At 53.9% G+C, this 26,138-nt stretch overlaps 10 protein-coding genes across 10 annotated transcripts; 5 read left to right on the top strand and 5 right to left on the bottom strand.

The window, feature by feature from the left end:
• Positions 1–247: 247 nt before the first annotated feature.
• Positions 248–2,315, top strand: N656DRAFT_730607 (HET-domain-containing protein; the record flags this gene model as incomplete). Its single annotated transcript, XM_064812629.1, has 3 exons — positions 248–1,036; positions 1,099–1,903; positions 1,994–2,315. Coding segments are annotated over exons 1-3 (1,749 nt in total), but the record flags the coding sequence as incomplete, so codon positions are not given.
• A 3,418-nt stretch (positions 2,316–5,733) lies between these two features.
• On the top strand, positions 5,734–7,289 carry N656DRAFT_644156 (uncharacterized protein). The gene has a single exon (XM_064810430.1). It carries the CDS (start codon positions 6,022–6,024, stop codon positions 7,003–7,005), a length of 984 nt encoding a protein of 327 aa, XP_064670706.1. The 5' UTR covers positions 5,734–6,021; the 3' UTR covers positions 7,006–7,289.
• Positions 7,290–7,574: 285 nt separating this feature from the next.
• Positions 7,575–8,647, bottom strand: N656DRAFT_708654 (POZ domain-containing protein; the record flags this gene model as incomplete). The annotated part of the gene is made up of 3 exons (XM_064811524.1): positions 7,575–8,245; positions 8,342–8,550; positions 8,616–8,647. The coding sequence occupies 3 exons, from the start codon at positions 8,645–8,647 to the stop codon at positions 7,575–7,577; spliced, it is 912 nt and encodes a 303-aa protein (XP_064670705.1).
• Positions 8,648–10,575: 1,928 nt separating this feature from the next.
• On the top strand, positions 10,576–11,566 carry N656DRAFT_644140 (uncharacterized protein). The gene is made up of 4 exons (XM_064810429.1): positions 10,576–10,772; positions 10,844–10,937; positions 11,016–11,287; positions 11,394–11,566. The coding sequence occupies exons 1-3, from the start codon at positions 10,656–10,658 to the stop codon at positions 11,192–11,194; spliced, it is 390 nt and encodes a 129-aa protein (XP_064670704.1). The 5' UTR covers positions 10,576–10,655; the 3' UTR covers positions 11,195–11,287; positions 11,394–11,566.
• Positions 11,567–15,392: 3,826 nt separating this feature from the next.
• Positions 15,393–16,238, bottom strand: N656DRAFT_778667 (uncharacterized protein). The gene is made up of 3 exons (XM_064815049.1): positions 15,727–16,238; positions 15,580–15,663; positions 15,393–15,504 (listed from the first exon to the last, which is right to left on the bottom strand). The coding sequence occupies exons 1-2, from the start codon at positions 15,897–15,899 to the stop codon at positions 15,600–15,602; spliced, it is 237 nt and encodes a 78-aa protein (XP_064670703.1). The 5' UTR covers positions 15,900–16,238; the 3' UTR covers positions 15,393–15,504; positions 15,580–15,599.
• A 451-nt stretch (positions 16,239–16,689) lies between these two features.
• N656DRAFT_824771 (uncharacterized protein) lies at positions 16,690–18,091 on the top strand (the record flags this gene model as incomplete). Its single annotated transcript, XM_064818436.1, has 5 exons — positions 16,690–17,247; positions 17,309–17,437; positions 17,503–17,636; positions 17,709–17,799; positions 17,865–18,091. Coding segments are annotated over exons 1-5 (783 nt in total), but the record flags the coding sequence as incomplete, so codon positions are not given.
• N656DRAFT_778666 (uncharacterized protein) lies at positions 17,990–19,069 on the bottom strand. The gene has a single exon (XM_064815048.1). The coding sequence runs from the start codon at positions 18,864–18,866 to the stop codon at positions 18,195–18,197; it is 672 nt and encodes a 223-aa protein (XP_064670701.1). The 5' UTR covers positions 18,867–19,069; the 3' UTR covers positions 17,990–18,194.
• Positions 19,070–19,298: 229 nt separating this feature from the next.
• Positions 19,299–20,929, bottom strand: N656DRAFT_836613 (FAD/NAD(P)-binding domain-containing protein; the record flags this gene model as incomplete). The annotated part of the gene is made up of 4 exons (XM_064818788.1): positions 19,299–20,036; positions 20,089–20,160; positions 20,252–20,820; positions 20,890–20,929. The coding sequence occupies 4 exons, from the start codon at positions 20,927–20,929 to the stop codon at positions 19,452–19,454; spliced, it is 1,266 nt and encodes a 421-aa protein (XP_064670700.1). The 3' UTR covers positions 19,299–19,451.
• Positions 20,930–21,861: 932 nt separating this feature from the next.
• Positions 21,862–23,831, bottom strand: N656DRAFT_778662 (uncharacterized protein). Its single transcript, XM_064815047.1, has one exon. The coding sequence runs from the start codon at positions 23,474–23,476 to the stop codon at positions 22,007–22,009; it is 1,470 nt and encodes a 489-aa protein (XP_064670699.1). The 5' UTR covers positions 23,477–23,831; the 3' UTR covers positions 21,862–22,006.
• Positions 23,832–23,987: 156 nt separating this feature from the next.
• Positions 23,988–26,111, top strand: N656DRAFT_778659 (uncharacterized protein). Its single transcript, XM_064815046.1, has 3 exons — positions 23,988–25,467; positions 25,521–25,739; positions 25,800–26,111. The coding sequence occupies exons 1-3, from the start codon at positions 24,271–24,273 to the stop codon at positions 25,917–25,919; spliced, it is 1,536 nt and encodes a 511-aa protein (XP_064670698.1). The 5' UTR covers positions 23,988–24,270; the 3' UTR covers positions 25,920–26,111.
• Positions 26,112–26,138: the final 27 nt, after the last annotated feature.

Genomic DNA, 26,138 nt, shown 5'->3' with positions numbered 1-26,138 from the left:
TGTAACCGATGCTAAGTGACCCAGGTATATCCTCTGCGTATACCATGATCGATTTGAGCGGTATGATACCCTACTCTGCAAGCTCTACAAACCAACTACAGGGTGCAATGCACTTGCGTGCCACGCACCCAGCCGCACGAGACGGTGCCAGAGCCTTATAAGTACGGAGGTTGGGACCAAAAGTAAGTATTCACCACCCTCCTCCTGCCAAGGCCGCCATGGTCCCCAATATCCGTACATTAGGTCACACAGCACAAGCTCCAGCCGGCCACTTACATATAACGAGCCACTGCGTACCTAATTATTTGGTTAGCTCCTTTCCTCATCTTGACACAACCACCCCAGCTCTCTCGGCCTGCAGAGAGTGTCTGCATCGACTCGCACCTCCTCGCCAACACAACTTTCGCTAAAGTCATGACATCAAGGATTTCGAGGCTGGCTCGAAGAATTCGGGGCCGAAATGGAGACGCAAGGGACTTACTCTTCAACACATGCGCAGTGTGCAAGAATCTGTGCCTGGCGTCAAAGCTCCTCAACGAGGTGGATTTTTGCAGCCTCGTTCGTAGGACGGGCGAGGAGGCTCTCGGGGACCCCTACCGCAGCGAGACGGTACATCGAGACAAGCTTCCGGAGTATTTCGTGGACCGCATCAACGATTGCAACCAGTGGAACGAGTTTGAAACGTACGTGTTTGAACATGCAGAATTCCCTCATCATTTATCTGCAGCGGCGTTGAAGCAGTCCGCAAGGGACAAGTGCCATCTCTGCAGTCTCCTGTGGAGCCATTTCTCTACCGTCCGGTATGGCATCTTGGAGCAGGAGGTAGATGTGGATGTTGTCAGGAAGATGGAAGAGTCTCAACAGGCGGCCATCTCGCTGGTTCGTGCCACGGTGGAGCCCTTATTTGTCAGGGTCGGCATCAAGATTGGCTTCGAGGGCGGATACATTGCTATTGTGCTATACACTGGCCACCAGGAGGAGAGACTTCCCGAAGTGAGAAGTGCTCTGAATGTGTGGATGACGAAAGGCGTTTCTGGTAAGTTTGCTCCCCCGTGTGTCAATCCATCTCAAAGCGGCTCGACTGACACAAAGTTGAAGGTGTGACCAAAGTCCCCCTAGAGGCTATGAAGGGTGACCTCCCTGCCGATTGCAACTCGCTGTTTCAAACCAGCACCGCCTCCGAACACACGATTCACCTCATCAAAGAATGGATGAAATGCTGCCAGGGTAAGGAGCATTTCCTGTGCAAGCTCGAAAACGAAGGCCTCAATGACCTCCCTAAAAGACTACTCGATGTCAGCCACAAGAAACCCCGGCTGTACTTGCCGAGCATCAGAGATAAAGGAAATCTCAAGTATCTCTGTCTGAGCCACTGCTGGGGTAAGGGCGGCGTGTTCAAACTCACGGCAGCAACCCTCCCAATCCTTCAAAGTGGGATTGAGTTCTCGCAGCTTCCAAAAACGTTCCAAGACGCCGTAGATATCACCCGCCGCCTCAACTACTCGTACATCTGGATCGACTCGCTATGCATACAGCAGGACAGCGCCGATGACTGGGTTGATCAGGCCGCCAAGATGACTTCCATCTACATGAACGCCGACTTGACACTGGCTGCCCTCGCGTCCAAAGATAGTACCGGTGGCATGTACTCCCACGACCGAAACATGCAAAACTGTTGGCCATGCATCTTGCCCACGAAGCTACCCCTGACGGCATGGAACGGACGCATCTGGCCGTTCCACAATGAGCGCCTAACCACAGCACCGCTCCTAAGCCGAGGCTGGGTGCTCCAGGAGCGCTGTCTCGGGCCGCGCATCGTCTACTTTGGCAAATTCGGCGTCTACTGGGAGTGTGCAACCATGCGTGCCGACGAAGTCTTCACTGCTGGTTTTGCGTCAGACGGGTTCGGCCCAACGGGCGACGGATTGGCCACGGGATAAATCCTTGCCAAGGCGCTTCTCAACCGGCGCCTGCGTCTTGCGGGCTCGGACAGAGCTGGGTTCCCTCTGTACATCAGGATCACGGACGTCGATCCCTTTCCCCATCACATATTCGCCAAGTTTCTCGGCTACTGGTACGAGATTGTAGAGCGATACACGGGCGTGCACCTGACTTTTGGCCGCGACAAACTAGTCGCCATCAACGGGATCGTCCAAATAATACAGAAAAGGACGGGTCTGACGCCGTTTGCCGGGCTGTGGCTTGAGTATCTCCTCGATGACATGCTCTGGAAGACGGTACGACCAGAGCTGATATCCCGACCAACCGAGTACCAGGCACCGAGCTTTAGTTGGGCGTCGCTCAACGGCCCCGTGAAGCGCAAGTTGGACCTCATCGGCTGCAGCGACTATGAATTGAGCTATCTGAGAGTCTGGGAGCCGCACTACGACCGGGGGTACGAGAGACGCTATCTAGCCGAGCTGGTCGCCTACGAGATCGAGGGCATGGGCCCGGGACGGCACCCTGCTGAGGTTAAGTCCGCCAAGATCGAAATCCTCTGCGTCCCTAAGAAAGTGACAATCACGCACAAGGGCAAGTCTAGCGAGGGAGATGGCTGGACCGGTCGGTTTGAAAACAAATGGACGCACCCCTATGACAAACTCTCTGCGAGGGGTTTCGTCGAGAAGCGTGGCGGCAAGGGTGACGTAGCAGGGACAGACTCGGATGATGCGATGGAAGAAAAGGTGGAAAATACTAGCCGCATGAGCCCATGGTGGTTCGGCCTAGACTGTGCATCCGATGCGGAACCAACAGGCGCGCTGACCGTGACGTGCGTGCCCCTTATCGAATGGTATAAACCATCAACAGAGGGGAAGAGCAAGGGGGCTTCATCACGGCCGGGGTACGTTCGCCATATTGCTGGGATTGCTCTCGTCCCAAGTCGGACTTGGGAAGGGAGTGACGCTCTCGAAACGTACCGCCGCATCGGTGTGTTTGAGGATTGCTGGTTTGGAGAACAAAACCGCTGGAAGGAGGACGATCCAAGACGGATTACCATTGTATAAGGTAGGTAATCTGTTCTTGTGAGACGAATTCAACTATTATCGGTTCAAGTAAAACCCCTACGCTGCAGAGTGCTACAACCCCAACGAGAGAATGAAGCCGTCACGGACTTCTACCGTAAAGGGGCGTGCCTGGTCTTTGCCATCCCGTGCATGCAGCTCCAAGACATTGATGGGATGTGTGCTACTTGCCTGACACCGTGAGGCATACTTACCTGTCGAACCTCAGCTCAGAAAGGACGTCTTAGAAAGGTTCTGGCTGTAAGAGATGAGTTATGCGGCGACAACTACAGAAGCTGAATTGAATAAATCACTCAGCTCGACCTGTTATAGGCTGCTATTTGCTGGGCACCTACCTACTTAGGTTGCCCAGCACATAAAGGTGACGTGCGGATTACGCGCCTCGTCTAGGTACCTCCGTACTGCATCATCCGTTATGGGGCTTTGCGCTCAGTGACCCTCGTGATGGCGTACCTGATATGGAAATACGGCATGACGCTACATGGGGCTTGCAGTTTTACCGGGAGCAATGCTTTGGAGTCCTACTATCTATCCCTAAATCCGGCTCTTATATGCAACTCAAGATACGAGAGGAGAGTGTGCTCTCGAGTGCCATACGCGGAGCAGGTTACCTGTAAGGGGTATTATTTAGGAGTACGTCTGTAAAAAACTACCAAGACACCTTTTTCCTTTCTAGGGCTACTGTTTCCCAAGCGCAAGTGAGAGTATGGGCAAGTGCGAGATGTGTACAGCGCGGTACAAGCACGGGTGACCGGTGAATGGGCGGGGATTTGTAAGAGCTGGTTACACAACTTGCCCTATATCATTTTCACGTCGCTGTCTAACTCCTCAGATAACCTCAGGCACCTGTCACTTTGCCACGTGAAATCCCCGCTCGATCTCTCGACGCTGCCCAACTGAACTTAATTCTGCCAACGCCGTGCTCAGAGAATCCGGGCCGAACCCTCTTCAGATACGCTGCCCTATTTCCACTTTACAATCGATGGACCTCTTCGCTTTGCCAGTCGAGCTCAGGCTCAAAATTTATTCACAGCTCCTCGTCCACCCTGGAATCATCGACCTCACGATCCTGGAATATCTCTGGCCAACACGAGTGTGACTAAGAGAAGATATCGACCTGTCTCCTGCCGTTCTCCGCACCAGCAAACAAGTCTACGCCGAAGCCGTCTCCCTTCTCTACTCCAATAACTGTTTTCGCTTCCCCGATGACTCAAAGGAGGACTCAGGAGACACCACCCTCGCCTTCTTCCTAGGGCAGATCGGGCCCCTAGCCAGACTCCTTCGTCACGTCTGTGTCACACTTCCCTACCGACCTACCTCGTTACATCAAGACGATGTTAAGTACCTGGACATTTTACGAGATGCCTGTCCCGGCGTAACCACGCTGACGTTATCCCTTCCATTCACGAGTGGCGTTCCCGTCTCCGCGGCCTCGTTGGAGCTGATCGACACGCGGCTCAAGGATCTTCCGTCGCTGCAAAACGTCACAGTCGATGTACAATGGGATGGCGGAGGATTCGTAGATGCGAGTGATGACGAGGATGAGGAGACGGGGGATGACGGCGGTGTTGACGACTGGAATGATCCAAATGGTTGTCTGGCGGCAATGCTGCGCGAACGCGGATGGACGGTCCAAATCACCAAAATCCGGACCGATCGGCTAGTCGGGACCAATCCTAATGAGATGATCTGGGCCGATCAGAGGATCTGGACCGATCCTAATGGGATGATCGAGTTCGACATTGAAGATGACTACAATGATTACATGGATAATGTATGGATCCCGCTCGAACGGGAGCGGCAGCGGAGGGAGGATGCGGAATATGCCCGTGAGAGGCAATTGCGAGAATTTGAGATGGGTTACGCAGACGACGGAGGGCCTGCGTGATACGCAACAAGGGACTCCAGCGCTTCTGATATAAGAGGCTAACGATGTACGGACGAAGCTGGAGCGTTCGAAGACGGCAGAAGGGGTCAGTCGTCCATCCCGAGAGGGCTGGACGACGGAGACAGGAGGGAGGCAACCCCAAGCTTTCGAGAGGTGTGTATCGGCTAGCCTAATGAGGTTGGGTTAGGGAGCTCTGAGCGCGGTCCCGTCTCATGACGCGCCTGTCGAACAGTTCCCTAGCATTACTATTTCCTACTTCGTTCCCGGCCTTAGTGCCTCTCCGGCCCTTGCATGGCGGTCATGTCGTTGGCTTCATTGTTGGCATCCGTTTTTGGGTAAACCCAGCTGCGTCGGCGTCAGCAAGTCGGTTCCGGTCTGGCTATCGGCTTCAAGCGACAGGCAGAGATCGCGAAGGTCTCCAGGGATTTAATTCGACCTTGGAAGCAGCGTGATGAGGATTCGATATCGTACCTAAAGCTGTATACTACAGAGACCGCAATTCAAGCATGTCAATTTCCTCGGAAAGAGGACGGCATACGGGTAACTCAAGGAGGGTAGGTCGAGTCGCTGTTGGCTAGGCAACAACATGTTGCCTCTACCCTCTACGCCAAAATGAAAGGAGTTGAAAGCGGCAGGTTACCGGTAGGCGAGGTTGTACGGCGCTGCCCCCGTCATCCCCGGTTGGTATTTGTTTAAAAAGCCACAGTTGGGCACCGAATACGCGTAGGCTCAAAGTGGTGATGGAGTTCGTGGTGGTTGTCTATTGGCTGCAGTGTATCCGTTGGCTCGCGACTTCGCGAGGCGCAGCCCAATATTGGCCTCAGGACGTCGACGAGCCATTGAACATACCAATGACCACAGCGCACAGCCACTGACACGTGCCAGCAGCAGGTCCCGGAAACGGCGGGATAAAGTTAACTACCTAGAAAGTGAGTCACTTCCAGTACTCTTGCCTTTTACTGTACTCTGTACACTTGACCCACGGTATCACAGATTTATAGCTACCAAACTACCTCTCAAGCTTCTTTTGCATTTCGTTGTCTCCCCGTCATCTTTTCAGCAGTTGTCAGGGCCCTCTCCTAGATAACCGTTGCTGCCCACCTCAACACCATGTCAGAGTCGCAATCCTTCGATCTCCGGGACTACGCACAATCCCGTGACTCCATCCCGAAGTTTCACGTCTTCTGGAGAGTAACTCACGGCGGTTCCCAATCCCGTCGTGATAGCAAGACGGGCGAACTCCGTGCAGCAGCCAGCGACTTGCTTATCGACAATGAGGAGCGCTTGAAGAGGGCTGTCGCCAACCATATCCAGTGGTCCTGTAGGGAAAAGAGTCCGTTCTTGTCCGTCTTTTCCGACGAGGAGCATGCTCGGAGATGGGCAAAATACTGTGATCCCCCGGTCTACATCACCCAAGTCATTACGTCGCGGCTTCCGTCCGATGTATATTATTTCTCCGCGCCAACCCTGTGCAGAAGGCTTCATATCATACATGAATATGGGAGGAACGAAGTCTTTATTCTCCACCGCATTCCGTGGCAGGCTCTCGGTCGAATGCGGGATCTAGATGGCAACCCGAAGGACAGCGGCACGAATTCGATGATCAAGCTCATTGGTGAGGCGAATGATACCTTTGCCAAGTACATCGCCATCACAGAGGATTCCTCTATTGCTTATGCAATTAGGAACCTGGCCGGGGATATGGAAGAGCACCATCAAGCACAAGTCCGGGCCATGGCTGAAGTGATCATTGACGACACCCAGGAAGGAAGAGAGCCTGACAATGAGGCCGATTCGAGCACCCAGAACCCCTTTTCCAAGGTGTATCAGCTTCTACGACCCCCGCCGCGGCCGAGGGAATCTATACCCTTGCGCATACCTGTGTCTTTGTCCGATGACGACGATGAGCCACTCGACAATCAGTCTTCTTTAGAGGCTGCTCAGGACGAGATAGCCAAGAACCCCGGATCGCAGCCTATGGAGCAACACGAGGGGGTTGGCAAGCAGACAGCAGCCGTGGCCTCATCTCCAGCTGAGGAGCCTGGCATTCCAGATGTCGGTCGACTGACCCTACCGGAGGGCTCCTTTGTGTAAGCTGGGGAAGCTCTTACCGACGCTACCGAACCCTCTCAGGTGGCTTCCATAGACGGCTCTGTGGAGGAGAACGTAAGGTCGGGGTCTACTACCACAGCAGCCTCGGCTGCTGAGATTCCTGGAACGGGCACTGTTTCCGGTGTCTCACAACCTGAACCGAAGAAGAGAATCATCAGAAAACGAAGGGTCAAGAGCTCTGAGGCTGATGGGGAGGAAACGTCTGTCTAACACGGACAGAGCACAGGCAGAGATCGATTGGCGATGATAAGACCGGGAACAATTTGTTTGCTTATAGCCTGGATTTCAGAAAGAATGCAAACTCCTCAAGCCTGGCACCGGTCTAACATGTTATTTTCTGCTGCACTCGTTAGTCCGTAGCAAAAATACCTACGTCTTGCTTGAACCGCTGCCCTTCTAAGCCACTCACGACGCGAGAGCTTTGAAACGCTTGTCAAAGCCGGGGATAGTAAATCCGTAGCCTACCTACAGTTAGACCATCACCACTCTTCTTACCCGCGCTCAAGGCAACATGTCCATCCCCCCACAATGCCTGCTGCACCTATCGCCAATCAACCCGCCGCATTGTCACTACTACTCAAACCCCACACCGTCCCCGGCGCAGCCGGACTACCTTCCACAGGATTCTTCTTCAAAGACCAATTCGTCATGGGCGAAGGTAGATCCTTCTTCACCGCGCACGTGGAGCACGATGCCATCAGTTTCGGCGTCTCTATGGCCAGGTGCGTGTAGTACGTCTTGTCTCCCCGCGAGGGCCGCATGCCGCAGAAGGAACACTGCGGCGCCGGAGGCCACACCAGGAAATCCCCCGCGGTGCGCATGGCGCGGAACAGGGCCAGGGCGAACTCGGGCGCCTCCTCGTCGAGGAAGCGGTTGAACTCGGTGTTTTGCAGGAAGTAGAAGCGTGCTGTGTGCACGAAGGATAGGAAGGCCCGGTGGATAGGGGTTAGCGAGAGGTCGTTGATGGGTGGTGGCGAGGCAGAGTCACCGCAGCCGTAGACGAGGCGGATGGCTTCGAATAGTTCGGGAAGCCAGTCGGAGGAAGACTCGTACTGCCGCTGGATGGGGCCGAGTTTGGCGTCAAATTCGGCGGTTAGTGTCTTGAGCGCGATGGTGGCGAGGGGTGTCAAGGAGAAGTAGTCGGCGACTGTGTAGACTTCGTAGCAGGTGACGAAGTGGGTTTTGGTGTCGCGAGAGGGTTTGAGGCTGGGTATGTCGCAGACTTGCAGTCGGGAAAGGGAATGTCAGCATGAGGATTTCAATACTTCTCCCAAGTTTCACCTGACTTCTGCAGGAGTCAGGGCGGGAGTATGCGTACCGCCTGTGTAGATGTAGCGTATCACCCAGTCAACCGCGTCGGGCGTAAAGTTTTGGATCTCAATGACCCCCGTCTGAGCTTCCAGGAAGCGGCCGGTAAGGGCCCTTTCAAACCAGACGCTGCGGGTGCAGAGGATGTTCTTGTGCAGGTTCCAAGTCCTGTCGCCGCATTTGACCGTCACGTCGGAAAAGAGACCGTCGCGAAGGAGCCTAGCTTAAGGTTCAGTTTCGGCATCAGTTTTATAAGCGACAGCCAGAAATATGTATCATCATACTTTTCATCGGATGATAGGAATCTGTTGCCCATCGCGGCGTTCATTGAACGGTGTGCCGAAAGCGGTTTGATGGGAGATGAATTGAAGTTTGTGAGAAGGTGTAAACTCACGAAGAGGCGTGCATTGCAACTAACCAGTGCGGGGTCGGGTTGAGTTAACGTTGGAGTGTGAGATTCAGGCGCAACATAAGGTTCCTATGTGTGTGCCATATTGTAAATTTGTAATCATGAATATTCTTCGTCCAAACATTCTATCCCATATATGAAAAACATACATCGCAACTCTGAATGACATGCTTTTTCCATCGACTGGTGCGGAGGTTTTATCTTGGCCCGCCAATTCAACGTCTACTCATAACTATTGCTAGGACACTAACAGACTACAAGCAAGGGCCGAACTCCAACAGTGCCGCCTGGGAAGGGAAGGGGGCTTACACTTTAGGTATTAGGCAAGAATTAGAGCCACAAGATACTAGTGCAATGTAGATGCTATCACCATAGCCATATCTCTATAAACATCGCGGTAACTCCGGCCTGTGCTGTATCCGCGCCTGATCGCTCTAACATCTCTCCTGATCAACGGTTCAAGTGATAGTGATAATTCGGGCTATTGTGAACTTCCTGTACTAGTAGTTTGCAATGTGACAATAGTAAGAAGGAATTGGCTCTACATCAGTAACATATATAACTGATGGTGGCATAGAAAGAAAGTCGAGACAGGAGATGTGGACGCCGACGTGCTGGATGTGGGCCTTGACGAGCTGAGAGTCTGAGACCAGCCTGTACGCCGAGGTCTTGACAGTACAGCATCGGACCGTGAAGGGGTTTTATACGTGGCCGAAAAGGTGAGCTTGTACTAGGAGCTTTTCAGAGTCTGCGACTATGTTACTAAGAGCAGTCGGCTTTGACTCTGTCCTTTATACATGATGTTGCTGTCAGATCTTCCCCTGCATCATTCATCGGCAGCCAGACGTGACAGAGCGGCAGTCGCGGTGTCTGATGAGTTTCAGGCTCAACTCATAAGGCCGCACTCGAGAGCTCGGGTGCATATTCCGGTCCGGAAGGGTGCAGCTCAGCTTCCGAGCCCAGCGGTGTGGCGTAACCTTATCCACCAACAGCAGTTCAGAGAGTTGCTCTGTTACTTAACCTGTTCTGGTGATATCAAATCAAGAGTAACCTCTTACATGCCGGTCTGGCAGCCACCATCGCAACCTTCCAGTTGTTCTGGGCCAGCAGACTCTTGTTCCATGTTGTCCATTTGGCACACTGGAAGTGACCTGGGAGCGAATGCAGCCACTGGCTTTGAACGCCACAGATCTCAAGACATGTTCGTGTTCCAATCAAAATGAGGATGAGTTCAAGTTAGAGGTTTCGATTGTTGAGTCCTTTTGTGCCAAGCCATGCGCATGCCAGTTGTTCCAATCAGTCTGCTACCTATTATTGCTCTGATTTTATCTTGTTCAGAGCCTGGGCCCTGGATCTCGCCTTTCTCTTATCCAGCTGTCTTGCAGCAACCAAGCTTCATCGCCAGTCAGCTTAGGTACTACTTTTCCCTTCCCCAGAACAACGACACGAGAATAGAAGTACCGTGCACTCAACTGCAACCGGTTCGGCACTTTGACTGGCGATCTGCCAAGTTCTCACGACCGAAGCCCTGAGGTACACCCTTAACTGGATTCGCAAACCCGAGCGTATCTGGTTTGTGGACATGGAAGAGAACAAGGACACTTCCCATTCGCGACTCATTCCGATTCCGAGAACCGCCACATGCAGTCCCCCAGAAAAGAAACGAGAATGGCAGCCTGGTGTCTTTTCCCGCTTCCCATATATTGGATTAGGGGCGCTGTTTCTGAGCATTCTGTGTAAGTGGCAAACATAGGTAATCTCGCAGAAAGATGTTCTTCTAAGTTTTAGTATATCTCATGATGAGATATACGAAAATGACTAACGGAGATTGCTGCGCAATGTGGCAGGCACCGTTGCCGCCATTGCGATCGTGCTTGCAAGCGACGGCAGGCCAACCACTGAGTGGTCTGAAAACATGCAGCCCGGGGTTCTTCTAGCCTATATGTCCACGATAGCGAATGCTCTCCTTGCTATTGCTTTTGCCGAGGCTGTTGTTATTGGGTATTGGGCTAGGGCACTTCGTGGCGTTCCAGTGAGTTACCATCTTTCTTGTTGTGCGGTAGAAGGTCGTTTTGCTGATGAGGATGGTGTATTCACTGATAGTTGAGCAATCTACATTACAACTGGTCTGGAGGCACCGGGATGAAGGAAGCACTGATAGCTCTTTCTCGAGGGAGGGCTGTATTCGTCAGCACCGGTTCGTCCGCTGTTCTTTCCCATAGGCCCATACAGTCAGCTAGGTACTGAAGGATATACTAACTGGGTTCAAATGTAGTCTGTCTCCTTGTGGCTATAACAAGCTTACTACGCGGTCCGTTGATGCAGAGATCGAGCCATGTCAGAACCGAAACAATCCTCAATACCGGCAACATCACACTGAGACTCGGGCACAATGTGGACCCGGACGCCGCGGGTTACACAGAGGATCGCGGCCGCTCAGTCTTCTCATTCTAAAACTGGATCTCCACGCTCACTCGCGAGTATCAGGCACGAGCGCCAATTCATATCCCTGAAGCAGGATGTGACAATTGCTCTTTTACTGTCCAGGTAAGGATTGTGGTTACCTGCTAAGCCAGACATTCTGGTCTCCCCCGGAGCGGTTCTAAGGTCAGTATGACTGCTAACGAGCACATTACGCCAATCTTTCGGGCAGGCATTTGGATTCGAACCCAACTGTACTACTACAACCCTGCCTTACAACATAACACACGAGGGTCATCCCGAGATTCCTTCGGCTCACACTGTCTTTGAGTCAAGCGTCACGGAACTCTCCCTTCTTTCAATAAATGTTACGAGGAAGGCAAGTCGTGGCTGTCAGGGTGGTCTGGTGTCACAGCGATGCGAGCTCAACCCCGCCATTGTTGAATACGACTTGACGATGAATGACGGAAACGTAACATTTCAGTCTGCTTCCTGGCGGGATGACTCGGTGGTTGAAGAACTGTTTGTGATATCGGTCCCTTTGCTCGTTAGTTAACGCACTACATCACAACGTACTCCAAACAGTACTGTATCTACATGAGTCTGGTCCATTGTTAACGCTGAAGGCTGTCCAACTAGGTCCTTCTAATCCCCCGGTGGTGAGACCACAATGCGTGCGTTGGAAATTATTGGGAGGATGCTGTACACCTCCCGAGCAGACCTTGAATTCCAGGGGTCGATGTCGTGGATGTTGCGACACGAGAGCCTCCTCTCTCAACTATACTATTACTACCCCAACGACACCGTGACCTATGAAGAAGAATGCTATCTTCTGTTTAGGGACCCAATGGACGACATCATCGACAGCTACCGCGAGCTCGCTCTGCGCATGTCGGTGGATTCCATCGAGCCCAACACCACCGGGCGGACGGTCCCATACACAAGCCGTCTTGCAAGCGTGCAGTATGCGGCAAACCGTGGCAATCTGGTGCTGGCTGTCATCGTTAGCTTGATTGGCCCAATAGCAACGTTTGCCCTCTTCTGGGGCTGGTGGGAGCTTGGGCGGCCGTTTTCGTTTAGCCCCTTGGAGGTTGCGAACGCATTTCGCCCTAGCTCAACAAAGGAGATGCCTGCTGAGAGACACCGCTACGCCGTTGATGTCCTAGAGAAGTGCAGCGGCAATGCTTCTGCGGGAGATATTGTTCGACACGTACGGGACGGTGAGAGGAACGACCCACTTGTACGATATGGCGTTTCGGATGATTCAAACCGCCTATCTCTGGTTCTGGTCGAGAGCAGAGTTGCTAGGCGGCCACGGGCAGGTGAGCTGCTATGACCAGCCACGGACAAGCAGGTGGGATGAGAGTGAAGAGTCTTGGGGTTTTGGTTATGGTCTGCACTGGCAACTAGCCTGAGCAGTTTCTTATGTTCCAGCCCCTCGCCCGAGCTCTGGCCCAATGGCAATCGTTTCGTCACTGACCATCTCCAAGCCATGTCTCATTGGGCGCTGTGAGACGACAGGGGGGTGAGGTTCCAGCCCCCGGACAGAACGACAGAACTTGAACGGAGGCTGAACGCCTGCCAAGATGCCGATATCTTGCAGCGTGCCTTCAGTAGCACTACGTATAAGCCATTCGTGAGGCCGCCGCCGAAGGGAATCGAGGGCTGAGACTAGGCAATCATGAATATGGATATCTCATACCCCTGGCCCCTGGGCAAGCTAGGTAGGTAGGTAGTACTTAACTCTATTCAATCCCGGTCAAGCTTGCTACGGACTTTCACTTACGCATTTTTGCCGTAACTACCTACGGACACTACAAAGACTGCTCATAATGCCACAACTTCTCGCCTTTGCCCTTGCCTTAGCAGCAGCAACCGCCCATGTCGCAGCAGATTCCATGGAATGCGGCAAAAACAGTCTGTCTCCTCCCATCACAACACCCTAGCAAATGCCCCGTGGTTGGAGGTTCAACTAGCTACCTACCTACCTACCTCTCATACAACCTATCTCATGTACAGTACAGTACTGACCAGACCAACCAGAAGCCGGCCTCGTCGTCACTTGTGACAACCGCATATGCTGCCCCACGGGGTCTGATTGGACCTGCATTCCGGCAAGCAGCACCTGCTGCCTTCAAAGCGACGGGGGCAGCTACGGGTGGTTCTGCCCTGCGGGGTTGGGCTGTTACTCAACCACGAAGTGCTATAGAGACAGTGGCAACGACACTGGCGCGATCGAGACTTTCTCGGCAACGAGAGGCACGCCCCCGCGGATCGGAGGCTCCTCGCCAGCTTCTTCAGTGCCAGCTGCGACCCCCACTGGCACCGTGACCGTTACTGCTGGTTCCGCACCGGGCGCAACCTTGACTGTAACGGGCGCGGCAGGGGGGGGCAACTCAGCGCAGTCGACGGTCAGGCCGAACTCGCTTGATGGGGGTGGAACACAGAGTACCACAACTAGGGTGAGTGAGGCGGCCAGGGGGGAGGTAGATCTTTATCTCGGAGCCGTGGCTATGGCTTGGGCGGTTGCTGGTGCTCTTGGTATGCTGGTGTTTGCACTTTAAGGACTCAGGCATGCCCCAGCATTCCTTCACCGTCTTCACGATATCTCGGATGCTTGTCGATTTGGCGTACTTGTTACAGGACTTATGTGTATATACCTACATGTACGACTAGTAAAGGAGATACAAATGAGACCAGCCTGCACGCTTAGAGACACCCCTTTTGTGGATTTTGTTGGATGTATAGTCTTGTTGAGGTGTCTCCTTGAATGGTATTTATTGTCATGTTTCACAGCTCCCGACCCCTATCCATTTCAAGGAGTCTACCTCATTGCCGACTTAATTCAAAGCAGGCCGAGCCATCATCGACACTGAAATGCCTCGCCAAAACCCCTAACCATTCAGCTTACAAGCTTCTTATTAGGCACAGATGCCTAGTGTTTTACGAGGTTGACGAGGCTGAACGCCCTGCCAAGATGGCCGATATCTTGCAGCGTGGCTTTAGACCTTAGTAGCGCTATCACCAAGTAGCGTAAGCCATCTACGAGGCAGCCAAGGTGACTCGACGGCCGAAATAACATTAATCTCAAATGTCTCATACACGGGGCAGTTAAGTACCGACACTAGTAGTCTCAACTCTCCTCTGTTCCGGCCAAGCTGCCCACCGTGACTTGTTTTCTAGAGCACCTTTTTACCGTTACGACTACGACGGCTGTTCATTATGTCCTGGCTTCTCGCCATTTTCCTCGCGTTAGCAGCAGCTGCAACACAGGCCGCAGCAGAAATCATGCAATGTGGCACAGATCGTCCGTTTCCTCCCATCACCAACAACCAGCAGTACACTATGTACTGACCAGACCAACCAGATTCCGGCCGTGCTATCACTTGTGAGAACAGCATCTGCTGCAGGTTCCTGGGCAGGCTGGAGTGGACCTGCATCCCGACAGGCAGCAATTGCTGCACTGACTACGACAACTGGACTAACCTAGGAACTTATTGTCCCGCTGGGTTCGACTGCTATAACCCCGGGGGGTGCTTTCGAATGACCAACGACGATGGCGGGTTCGAGACCACACCCGAGCCGTGTCCTCTGGAACGGCCCCAACCACCGCGGCCCCGAAACGGGAACAACCTGCCGTCTACACCCACCAGATCTGGGAATTCGGATCGGGAAGTACGAACACGGAATGGTATACTGTTACTCCCACGATAACGAATCATGCCTCGCGGGTTTCGGCGCAGTCAACTCGGACAGTCACGGGCTCGGTGCAGTCGACGGTCAGGCCGAACTCGCTTGATGGAGGTGGAACCACAACCAGGGTGAGCGCGGCGGCGGCTCGGGGGGAGGTATATCATGGTAATCACTGGGCCGTGGCTATGGCTTGGGTGGTTGCTGGTGCTCTTGGTATGGTGACTGCAACCTAAGGTAGGGAGCCAAGCATGACTGGAGTCTCTGCTGGCTCTGCCCGCTGGTAGTTATGGAGCAGCCAGTCTTCTGGCTTTATCCTGCGGAATGTGAATCACCTCTGGTATGATTCATCTCGCGGTATCTCGGACGGTATTGTCACTCTTACCCCTCGAAGCAGAGCCACTGCTAAGGTACTTGTAAGTTTGGCGGAACTGTACTGCTACATACATGTACCAAGAGAGGCATGATTGAGGCTAGACGTTCAAAGTCACGCTTTTTGCGAATTTTGTTTGACGTGGCAGTCTTGTTAGACTGTTTCCCTAATCGCAGTTACCCCTATCCATTCAAGAGAAATCCATCTCGGAACAACTCAATACAGAACATGTCGAGCTACACTTCGACTGAATGTCTCGCCCTAACAGCTAACCGTTCAACTTACGAGCTTTATGCGTCAGCATCAGGTTCTATGCATTGATGCGGAGGATAACAACAGGGACATCGTAGCGTACCCGTGCAAAAGGTCAAACGTTCAATTGGCAGTCAGGGACTCGTCCGCAACAGCGCTCTTCTTGCGGAGGCAGCTCAGAGACTGGCTGTGGCAAGCAGTTAGAGAACTTGCAACAAGGTCTTGCGAATCGGAAGCAAATTCCTCGTACTTGACATCGCCACGCTTGCAGACAGAAATATCCATGGCTGGCTCGTCGCGCTTGTAGTCAGCGCCATACTCCTCATCTCGAACGGAGAGTGCAGCAGGGTTGGCAGCCGGCAGAGCAAGAGCCAGTGAGGAGAATGCCATGAGGGTGGAGAGAATAGTGTGTTTGAAGAGCATGGTGGTGGGATGGAGCGAAGTGCTTGTTGAATTGTGAACTAAATGAGTCTACTGTTTTGGAATATCGTTGAGCGGTGGTTGAAGAATGCAAGAGGAACAGATTCCACTGCTCTACTGATGAAAGCAGTATCACCGTATTTATACCCGTCAGTCTCATGAGGAACTGGAAAGGATGAGCCAGCCTGAAATTGGAAAACAGTGTGCTGCTTCTGAATCATCTGTCGGCCCTCGAGATGCTCAGGGGTTACCAGACTTCACAACCCTCCATCCCCCCTTTACCAAATGTGACGGTTCAACAGATTGGAGTTCTATCACACCGCACAGGTCAGAGAGTTCCAACATTTCCGCAAGAAACTCTCATGGTTCATAATAACCGGGCAACAATGATTTCAAATTAGCCTCGCATACTTCGAATTGTTGTCACATACAGCACACGCAATAGGACTCCTTTGAATTCACATCACATCACTGAGCCAACTCACATCGAAGTACGGTTAAACCAATGCTTGAGGGTTCTTCGCACCTTCCAGATCAAGATTTCAGTCATGCATCAGAGTTTTTGGAGTCTTAGTGCCTGACTAAAGCGTTCTGGCCCCCATCTGACGCTGTCCATGTGGCGAGTAGAGGTGATATGTTGGCTTGGCATCTTCACCGTATTCACCGGCTACATAATCTTTGGCTCACCGGGAAGCTAAAGGATGCGGATCCGGATGAATTGAAGTGGGGTTCAAGGAGTTCAAACTGCGTGGGAGGGTGGGCGGCCACTGGATATCACCAACACCGGGCAAAGAACGGGACGGTTGGTGCAAACACCAGGCAACATCAGACAAACCGACGGTTGGTGATGAGCCAGTATGTGTGATGGTGAATGCAGAATCGGTCAGCAGACAGTCAAGGAGACGTTTGCAATCCATTCCCACGGAAAAACGGCTTGGCCAGAGCTAACATTGTCAATTTGGTTATGGCCTTGCTGTCTGGAGCTCCCCGGTTCTTCTTGTCATGTTTGCGACTGAATGACTTCGATTTTGGCAGACCGTATACATTGGTCTTTTCTTTGCGCAATTTCCATCCAAACTGAACTTCTCTGGAAGACATTGCCAGAATCCCAAAGTCGCAAAATGCTCCCCAAATACTTACCCATTCAGCATGCCAGTGAACAGGAAAGTGATGAGGATGCGCCTCTTGATCCTAAACGAGAAGGCAAACCTTAGGACTGAATGGCATCCAACACTGCGGGCGTCAATACTGGCCACGATAGTACTTGTTGTTTACTCCCTCGGTGTCTCCTGGATCACGAAACTTGCTGTCCTAGGGTCATACGGTCCTCAAGTTCCTGCACCGGCGTCTAGTTGTAAGTCGGCCTAGGCTGACATTCCAAAAGCACAACGGAAACTGATGCTGTCTCCAAGTTCCTCACCCTGACGAAAAGGAGTACGTCATCAAAGAGACCGGCCGGGCGCACGACTCTTGGACTCATCATCTCGTCTACGGCAAGCCGAGTCCTGATGTTGACGATGCATGGTACAAGCTGATCAAGCGTATGTTTCCAAAAACTGTTTGTGTGTGAGCTCACAGTAGGGTAGTCGTGTTGACAAGCACACAGCATTCAACACTCGGGTTCCGGCGGATCGCTACCAGGCTAGCATGGGCAACCGAACTTCAGTCAGGGTTGAAGATGGCTCCTACAATTCCGATTACTACGTCACACTAACGGTATATCACGAGCTTCACTGTCTGGTACGTTGCTGTAAACCTCGGCCCACTGTTTACTTTCCCCCTGAACCCCTGTTTCTAACAGGACGCATACAGATGCGACTCCGCTGGTTTCTCGAGCCCGAATACTATTCCAACAAGACCTGGCAGGAACAACGAGAAGACAAATCTGCTATGGGTCACTACCGTGAGTTGTCCCCTTTGACGTTCCGCTCTGAGGTTCATACCAGCCCTCACACAAACTCGCCATAGGACATTGCGTCTGGAGCCTTCTCGAGTCGGTGCTGTGCCACGGCGACACCTCCATAAGGACGTTCCACTGGGAGCCAAACAAGCCGGCGCCGAAGCCAGACTCGCTGGCAGAGAGAAAATGTGTAGACTGGGATTGGCTGTACAAGTGGACTACGGAACACTCGTTTCTGTTGCAGGACAAGTTGCTCAGCCATCCCGTGTATGGACGGCTGGATGAGAACCTCATGCCGACAGGTCATTAAGTTTTGAATCAACTACTAGGTAGCTCAAGAAATGCCTCCATAGGCCCAGCCATAATGGATACAAGCCTTACCCTCTCCCACCTCCAAGCTACCATATCTTCCTACACTCTGGATACTTCACCTCCGCAATCACACTCACCCTATCCATCCCCGTTTCCCTATCCAGCAACACCCCCTGACAATGCAACGTATGCCCATAGTTATCCAAATGCCCATCCACATACCCCCTGACGGTATACGCACGATGCATCTGACGCCACATAAACGTGCAGTGTGTGACGTGGTACTTCCAGTCCACAAACAGCGTCCTCCGGCCCTCAAGGGCGACAGCAAAATCCACAGTCTCGCCTTCGGTGCGGTTGGGATGGGTGTAGAAGTGCCAGTGGTGGTGGTCGTGCAGGTTCATGTGGTGGATGAAATCCTGCATGAGCTCGACGTCGTAGCATTCGGTGGTTTGCCAGGCGAAACTGAGTATGTCGAACCGGCAGTTGCGAGAGAGGGCTTCGTCGGGGGACGAGCCGCATGTTGTCCAGCGGTGAGTACTACTAGTATGGGATTGGACTGGGACTGGGAGGTGGTGGTGGATGTTCAGGGTGGGTGAGAGGTTGAGATGCCAGGTGTGCAGGACGGCCCAGAGAGTGAGGGAAGTCGTCAGGATTGGGAGGAGGTAGAGGGCTGTGTGGTAGGTTTGAGTTAAGCGTTTGTGTTTGGTTCGTGGTTCAAGATGGTCGTCTCCTACTTGTTTAAGGGTGTGCATCATGTTGAGGGTATTGTCAATAGACTGACTGCCGTGTGAAAGGAAGAGTTGATTGACTGCCGTGGGAAAGGAAGAGTTCAGAGTGAGAGAGCCAACCCCAGTGAAGAATACGTCGAATAAGACGAAATAATAGCAAGTAAGGCTGTGGGCCTGTGGGGGTAAACTGATATGGTCACGCAGCAAAGATCAAGACTGCCCCCTGTCCAGCAGAACGGAGGATGGATGTCCAAGCAACTTCACCAACTGCATGGTTGAGCCACATTGCTAGGTCTTTGTGTGTCCAACCTTCCTCTTTGGGACACACCATCTCTAAGTTCGAGCCCACAGCCCCCAAGACGGCACAAGTCCCGTTGGTACGCCTGTGGGCGGAATAAGCTGGCTGTAGGGCCGTCACTTGCACAGTGCTGGGGAGAATGCTCATTTGCCCTCTTGATAAGGTAAGAGAAGCGGCTCGCACTTCAATAAATGGTCATTATACATACAGTACTACTTGTCGAGAGATTATCGAAGCATCTGGGAATAATTATGCACCGGCCAACGGGTTCCTTATCCCTCCAATATCTCGGCCACATTACACCGCCCTCAGGCTCATTGCCCCTTTTTCGCGTCCCTGTAATGCTGCGTAAAGTCATATCTGACCTCCATAAACCCCAGCAGCAGCTCCTTCAAATACACATCATCCGTCTCCGCCTTCTTCAACTGCTGCAGAAACTCATCCCTCTCCAGCCTCGTGTGAGGCTCGTTATCCGACACCCTCCTAAAATTCTCAGACGAGATAGGGTCGATGATGGTCTTCCACTTTTCGATGCGCTTCTCCGAGTACAGGTCGAGAATCGACTCATCCGCCTTGCCGTCCCATATCCCCGCGAGACAGTCGTACAGGCCGCCAACGTCGACAAAGCCGCCCGTGATCCCCAGCCCGCCCCAGGGGTTGCAGAGATGAGCGGCGTCGGCGGCGAGAAGGACGCGGCCGACGCGGAATTTGGGTGCGCACCGTTGGTGCATGCGGTAGGGGGAGAAGTTGACAATCTTGTACTCGTCTGGTTTGGGGTGTCCGGGTAGAATCTTCTCCCAGATCGCGGGTTGACGGGCGAGGTACTCTTCGCGGGTCAGGCCAGGGGTATCGCCGTAGGTGATGCGGTAAAGGCCGTCCTTGGTTATTCTGGCGGCCATCTATCTCGGGTCAGTCTACTGATGTGGAGGGAAAGGGAAAAGGGCGACCTACAAAGAAGTGCTCCGGGTGGATGATGAAGTTGGCATCCGCCCACCCGAACTTTGCCTCAAAGTCGTAGTACGTCTGTCGCCGTCAGCCATTCCACCCTAATCTCACTCCACCCACATTCTCCCCGGTACCCCTGAGGTGAGTAAACAAAGGGTGTATCACTCACATTCGTAGCGATAATCTGCGCATCCCACGTCTTCCCCGGAAACTCCTCCTCAAACAACGACCTCCTCACCATCGAATTCGCCCCGTCACAACCCACCACATAATCCCCCTCCACCCTCTTCCTCCCCTCATCCCTCAACTCCACCTCCACCCATGCCTTCCCGAGTCCCTCATCCTGCCCCACCCCGACAACCTTATGCTCCCACTCCACCGTCCCCCCAAGCTTCACCACCTCATCCAGCATAATCTGATCCAAATCCTGCAGCACAAGGCAGTGCGTGCGCAGATCATGCCCGTCCACGTCCCGCAGCACCCGCGACCCGTCAAAACCCGCAATGTAGGAATGGTCGTCGGGCCGCCGCCAGCACATGGTGTCGAGCACTAGTCCCCGTTCCCGGATGGAGTCGATGATACCAGCACGGATGAACTCGGGGATGGCGGGCGTGCCGTAGTGTGCTGCGCGCGGTTGCTGATCGAGATAGCTTGCGGAGTCGAGGATGTGCACGGGGATGGAGTGCCGGGAGAGGAGGAGCGCGAGGAGAAGACCCGAGGGGCCGGCGCCGACTATTACTACCTGCGGGGCCAGGCATGGTCAGTGGAAGGGCTGGAGGTTAGGAAGGGGGTTGTGACGGAGGAAACGTGCCTTGTTGAAGGGTCGGTTGGGCGTTGAGTCGGTCATTGTGGATGAGTATCTGATCTAAGGGGATGGGCTAGGAAGGGGGTGGGTGAGTGTGAGGGTCGAGTTCGAGGGGGTATATCGGTAAGATCATAAGACGTGACGCCGCACAGATATGCTGGCATGGTTCAAGTTCAATCTGCACCCAGCTCGTCCAGGGCCCAGGGGTTAATATCACTTATTCCCCACCTCATGATGCCTAGCTGGAGTTCCCCGCATTCCGCCCATCGTGGAAGTCAAGGTGTGGATGGATCCGCGGGTCGGACCATGCAAAATGGATGACAGACTGTGGCTTGGCAGGCCGGTGTGGGCAGGCCGAGGTTCAGGGTCGTTTTTATATTGCCGTTGGATCTATCGAAGATTCGACAACCGCTTGAACCTCCCTTTTGGTTGGTGTAACTGCTAACCAGGCGAGGTCAGATGGATCAAGATGCAGTGCGGGGAAAGTTGGGGTTGTAGATGGGGACGTACCCGGCAGTTGACAGCCGGGGGCGGAGAAGAGCTGGATGCAAGCTAGTACTAGCTCAATGAAACATGACACTATCTCTTGCATCCTGCATAGGGGTTTCGACATACTCTCCGGTCCGTCAGGTACTTGTACCTACGTGAGGTACTGGGCGAGGATCAGTGCTTGACAACAACGCTCTTTATCTATCCCTTACATTGCACCCTCCTCCAAAGACTGGCGCCTGCTGTTGATGCATTTCGCATACGTCTTGCTGGCGCATCTTCTGGCCAGGTTAGGTTACTATGACCTACCTACTATTGTTACAAATACATGGAATTACCAATATTGACATTGATAAACACCATGGACATACCCCTATCTCTACCATACCCCTGAGCCGATGACTATCTCGGGTATGTGAATCAAGATGCCGTGTACTTTCAGAACTCAGATACCCTATCACATCGATACGTAGAACTTGGATATTCCCCGTTTCTGACTCTTTCACTCAACTTAGACGACATAATCCTTGGTCCCCCATTCCCTGCCGCAACGCCTGACATATGCAAAGCAAGACACCCTTTACCTGTCCCTACACCACCCGTACCAACCCCATATCCACCCCAGACCACCTACTCCCCATTAACAACACCCACCCCCTGCTCGCACCTAACCTTGACCCTCTCCCTCGCCAGCTCCAACTCCATCTTCACCACCATGCGATACCCCCTCCTGATATTATACGTCACAAAATCCGGACACAGCCCCTCACTAGCAACCCCCCATCTCGTCCCCATGGGCCGCCGCTCGCCCAGAGCTTCAACCCAGTCCCGTCCCAACCTCAAACCCAGCACCGCCCCAACATCCAGCGGCAACCCCTCCCCATCCTCCCTTTCATCCCCCGGAACATCCACAGGCAGCACACCCCGACCCTGAGTCTGTTGCGAGTCGACAGTGAGCCGCATGATTTCGCTTTCTTGCTGCCGGTCCATGTCCCTGACAAAGGCTCCGTCCACGGCCACCTCGGTTATAGCGATTATACGGATCTCCACGCTGGTTAGTATGACCGTCCTCATCTGTGGACCCCTTTGCTTTTCCTTTCCCTCCAGCTGCGCATCATTCATGTTACCACCGCCGTCATTACCGGGGCGATGCACCGCCTTAATCCAAACCGGCACATGCGGCGTTGCACCAGCAGCCGCACCACGCCCATCCAATGCATCCATACTGATGCTAACCCCCTCCGGCAACTGCACGAGCACCTGAAAAGTATACCTCGGCACCGACGGCGTCTTGAACAGCTTCTTTACCCCCTGCGCAAAACTCAAACTGGCCTCTTCCATCCCCGGCCGCAGGCGCTGCGTTGTGACGGTATGAGTCGAGCGGTGCGGGAATATCATCATCTCCATGTCATTTTGCACGTCCACGCCCGCAGGGAGGCGGAATCCATGTCCATATTGTGGTGTGGAAGCGCGAGGCGGGAGGATAGTAACAGGCAGCCTCGCCTTGGCCGTGACCTTGCAGCTGCCGCCGTGCTCCTCGGTCAGGTCGGCTGCCAGAAAATATTCCACCCAGGCGTCTACCATGCTGCTCGGGGTGCCCGTGTGAGTGCGGAAACTGGGGGGGGGAGGTCCCGGCGGCGGGGTCGGAGCTCCTGGCGTCCAAGGGAAAAAGGTGCATTTTGGGTCTTGGTTGGGGGGGATTGAGGGGGAAGTGTGCGTGGGTATGGGGATGGAAAAGGGCCATGACTGGCCTTGGGGGCTGTCGGGAGGGATGTGCAAGGGCCCGTCAAAGAGGATGTGCCGGTGGTGATCGAGGAGGTAGAATTGAGACTTGTAATGGTGCGTTGTTTTGTTGTCTGACGAGCCGGTTTCTCGTCGGAGTCGAACGATCGAGCGGCCGATGAGGGCGATGGACACGCATGCTCGAGGGCTGACGGCCTTGGCTTGTCTGTGGACGTGGCCGGTGAGGGTGTAAGGAGTGGTAGCGGGTACGCCATCGCCAGAGTGCCCAGGAGGGTTCAGATGGATGCTGAGATCGGCTGATGCCTTGAGCCTGGCTGGTTCATTTCTCCATGATAAGGCCGCTGCTGGATGGTTCATGTTGGCGTGGATCGGTGTGAGACTGTGGGTGCTGCGAATCTGGTTGAAGTCAGGAAGAAGCCATGGTTCCGGTCTATAAACCCTAGCTAGTACTTAAGGCAGACACAGATCATGGCAAATGGTGGCAGAGCAAATCCTACTAGGTACCGAGTTCAGAAGCAAATGGCATAGCCTCCTGGTGAGACGCCGATCCAAGCTGTGGTGTGTACAAGTGTGGCGCTGCTATCCACTCGACCAATATGCTCGTACCTCGCATTTTAAATCCAAAATCTGGCCTTTTTCTTTCCGAGCTGGAATCACGAGTCTCACTTACATAAGTCATGGTGTCATGCTTATTTACGAGCTCTGTAGGTAATCGAAGGTGAAGATAAACGCTTGTGCTTACAGTGCTGGTAGTTTATACCTAACTTACAGTTAACGAGAAGTTCAACTACAGCCTAAGGTAAGCAACCATTATCAATGTTATACTAAGCTAATGCCCAGCTAAACCTCATTATGCCCTAACTTCTTCAGCTGACAGGGGTGCCCATCCAGCTGGACCAGAGATATCAGCCCGCGGGCCGCCATCATTGGCAGATACCTAGACTGAATCCCGGCAACAAGACAATAGTTTCAACGCACTACAACCCTACATTGAAGATTAAGAACCAGAAAAGCCCACATGAGGCTCAACAAATACATGGGTCTTGGGCGCCCTTAAAGTCTGGGCAGAAGCCACCGGGAGAGCAGGCTGGGCAAATTCACTTTCCCCTGGTCACTAACCGCTGCTAACAAGTTCGACCAAACACCACAACATGCCCTTCAAAAAGCTCCTCAGCACTTTTACACGCGAGCTGCAGGATGCAGCGCAAATGCTAGGCGGCTCCAGTAATGGCGGCGGCGCCAGCCCCGGCTTCAGCAGCCTCTTCGGCCTCAACCTCAACTCCCTCTCCTCCCCCGCGATCCCTCAATCACCCACCCCCTGCCCACGCCAACAACCCCAAGCAAACCACCACGACTGGATCGGCCTTCCTCACCCCCAATTCGCAACCTTCAACGTCTGCCCAACCTGCTACCACAACCTGATCCGTCCCACCCCCTACGCCAACAGCTTCGTCACCAAGGGCCCCCACACGGGGTATCCGCCCAACACCCCCGTGCGATGCGACATGTCGCGGTATTGGGTGCGTGTCGCCGGCATGGTGCTGCTGACCATGAACCAAAACGGGCGGCACGACATTACCCTGCTGGCGCGGGTGGCTGCGACGCGCGCGCAGGACGGGGACTGTCCCAACTCCCAGCTGGCGGGAGAACATCAGCCGCTTGCTGTTGCGCGGCGCCCGGCGTGGTACACGCTGCGCGATCCCCACACCGGCGCGCAGCCGCTGCCCGGGTGGACGGTGTGCGCGTCGTGCGTGCTGAACGTGCAGGCGTGCTGCCCGGCCATTGCAGCCGCGTTCGCGCCGCTGCCGGGTCAGGGGCTGCCGCCACCGGGCCAGCAGCAACAACAACAGCAGCAGCAGTGGGAGGGTAGCTGCGCGATGGTGCCTTCGGATTTGTACGACGATGCGCGCACGGGGGCAATGCTGCAGCAGATCGGGGCGTGTGCGGTTACCGCGCAAATGACTGGGCGCGTGGACATGTCACAGCTGGTGAACTGGCTGCAGGCAAATCCGCCTGCACCGAGGGGCGGGGGCGCCGGGTATTCTTCCACACATGCAGGAGGCCAGCCGCCGCATGCTGGAGGCAACGGGCTTTGTCCGAGGGGGTATCCGTCGACGAGCCTCCGGTGCCATACGATGCAGGGGATCTTTGACCTGACCGTGTGCGAGCAGTGTTATGCTGAGGTCGTCAAGCCGGACGCTGAGAAGGGGGTTGAGCTGGCTCGCCGCTTCGACCCGACTCCCGCCGTCATGCCTTCGGGCTTTACGTGCCAGTTGTACTCCCCCAGGATGCGCCAGGTTTGGAGCCACGCAGCGGCGGCTGGAGACCTGGCTCTTCTCCAGGCAAAGGTACATGACATGCGTCGTCGCGGCATAGAAATGGAGGCTAATCCCGTGAACAGGTTAGCGAAAGACGAGCCAAGGAGCGGGAACTGCAAATGAAGAGGACGCAGTTGCAACAGCAAGCCGCCCAGCTTCGAGAACAAGCCAAATTGCAGGAGCATCTGGCTGTCAATGCCATGCGCGTGTCGGCCAACGCGGCGAGCAACAATATAATGATCGCTGGTATTGGAGGTGGGTATCGAATCGATGCCAACACGATTGCAGTTCCGAGCGGAGTGGTGAGTCTCGTTTATGTACCTCGTACGACCTGGCCGTAGCTGACAATGATGCGGCTGCAGCCCGACTTTAGCCAGACCACGCAGTTGAACAACCAGGCGGCCATGCTCAAGGTCCAGGCTGCCGGGGTGGAGGATCAGATCAGGATGGCCGAGGAGGAATGGAAGCGGTATTGGGAATGAATGGATGATCGAGGCTTGTCGGAAAGGGCGTGAGACATCCGAGTACCGACAAGTGGCGCTTTGTTGAGGATTGTCCGCGGAGGCAAACCAGAGAAAGGTTAGGTGACAGCTCAAGAAGCCTTCTCTCTGTTGAGTGGAAGACTTGATATATGTAGGGTATGCCATGGCCCTCAACCTCTAATCAATCCCTTTGGGTATATCCGCTGCCGTCCCATCTAA

The sequence above is a fragment of the Canariomyces notabilis genome (genome assembly GCF_033297395.1).
Source record: "Canariomyces notabilis strain CBS 508.74 unplaced genomic scaffold N656scaffold_9, whole genome shotgun sequence".
NCBI classification, from domain to species: Eukaryota; Fungi; Ascomycota; class Sordariomycetes; order Sordariales; family Chaetomiaceae; genus Canariomyces; species Canariomyces notabilis.
This window is presented reverse-complemented; position numbering and strand designations above follow the sequence as displayed.

Bases quoted from the DNA above. Each gene is read 5' to 3' on its own strand.
- N656DRAFT_644140 (XM_064810429.1), top strand. From the start codon at position 10,656: ATGCAGCCCGGGGTTCTTCTAGCCTATATGTCCACGATAGCGAATGCT. The intron at 10,773-10,843 runs GTGAGTTACCAT...ATTCACTGATAG, and splicing joins GGGCACTTCGTGGCGTTCCA to TTGAGCAATCTACATTACAA. The intron at 10,938-11,015 runs GTTCGTCCGCTG...GTTCAAATGTAG, and splicing joins GGCTGTATTCGTCAGCACCG to TCTGTCTCCTTGTGGCTATA.
- N656DRAFT_778659 (XM_064815046.1), top strand. From the start codon at position 24,271: ATGCCCTTCAAAAAGCTCCTCAGCACTTTTACACGCGAGCTGCAGGAT. The intron at 25,468-25,520 runs GTACATGACATG...TCCCGTGAACAG, and splicing joins TGGCTCTTCTCCAGGCAAAG to GTTAGCGAAAGACGAGCCAA. The intron at 25,740-25,799 runs GTGAGTCTCGTT...ATGCGGCTGCAG, and splicing joins TTGCAGTTCCGAGCGGAGTG to CCCGACTTTAGCCAGACCAC.
- N656DRAFT_778666 (XM_064815048.1), bottom strand. From the start codon at position 18,866: ATGATGCACACCCTTAAACAAGTAGGAGACGACCATCTTGAACCACGA.
- N656DRAFT_644156 (XM_064810430.1), top strand. From the start codon at position 6,022: ATGTCAGAGTCGCAATCCTTCGATCTCCGGGACTACGCACAATCCCGT.
- N656DRAFT_778662 (XM_064815047.1), bottom strand. From the start codon at position 23,476: ATGAACCATCCAGCAGCGGCCTTATCATGGAGAAATGAACCAGCCAGG.
- N656DRAFT_778667 (XM_064815049.1), bottom strand. From the start codon at position 15,899: ATGCTCTTCAAACACACTATTCTCTCCACCCTCATGGCATTCTCCTCA. The intron at 15,664-15,726 runs GTACGAGGAATT...TGCTTGCCACAG, and splicing joins TGCAAGCGTGGCGATGTCAA to CCAGTCTCTGAGCTGCCTCC.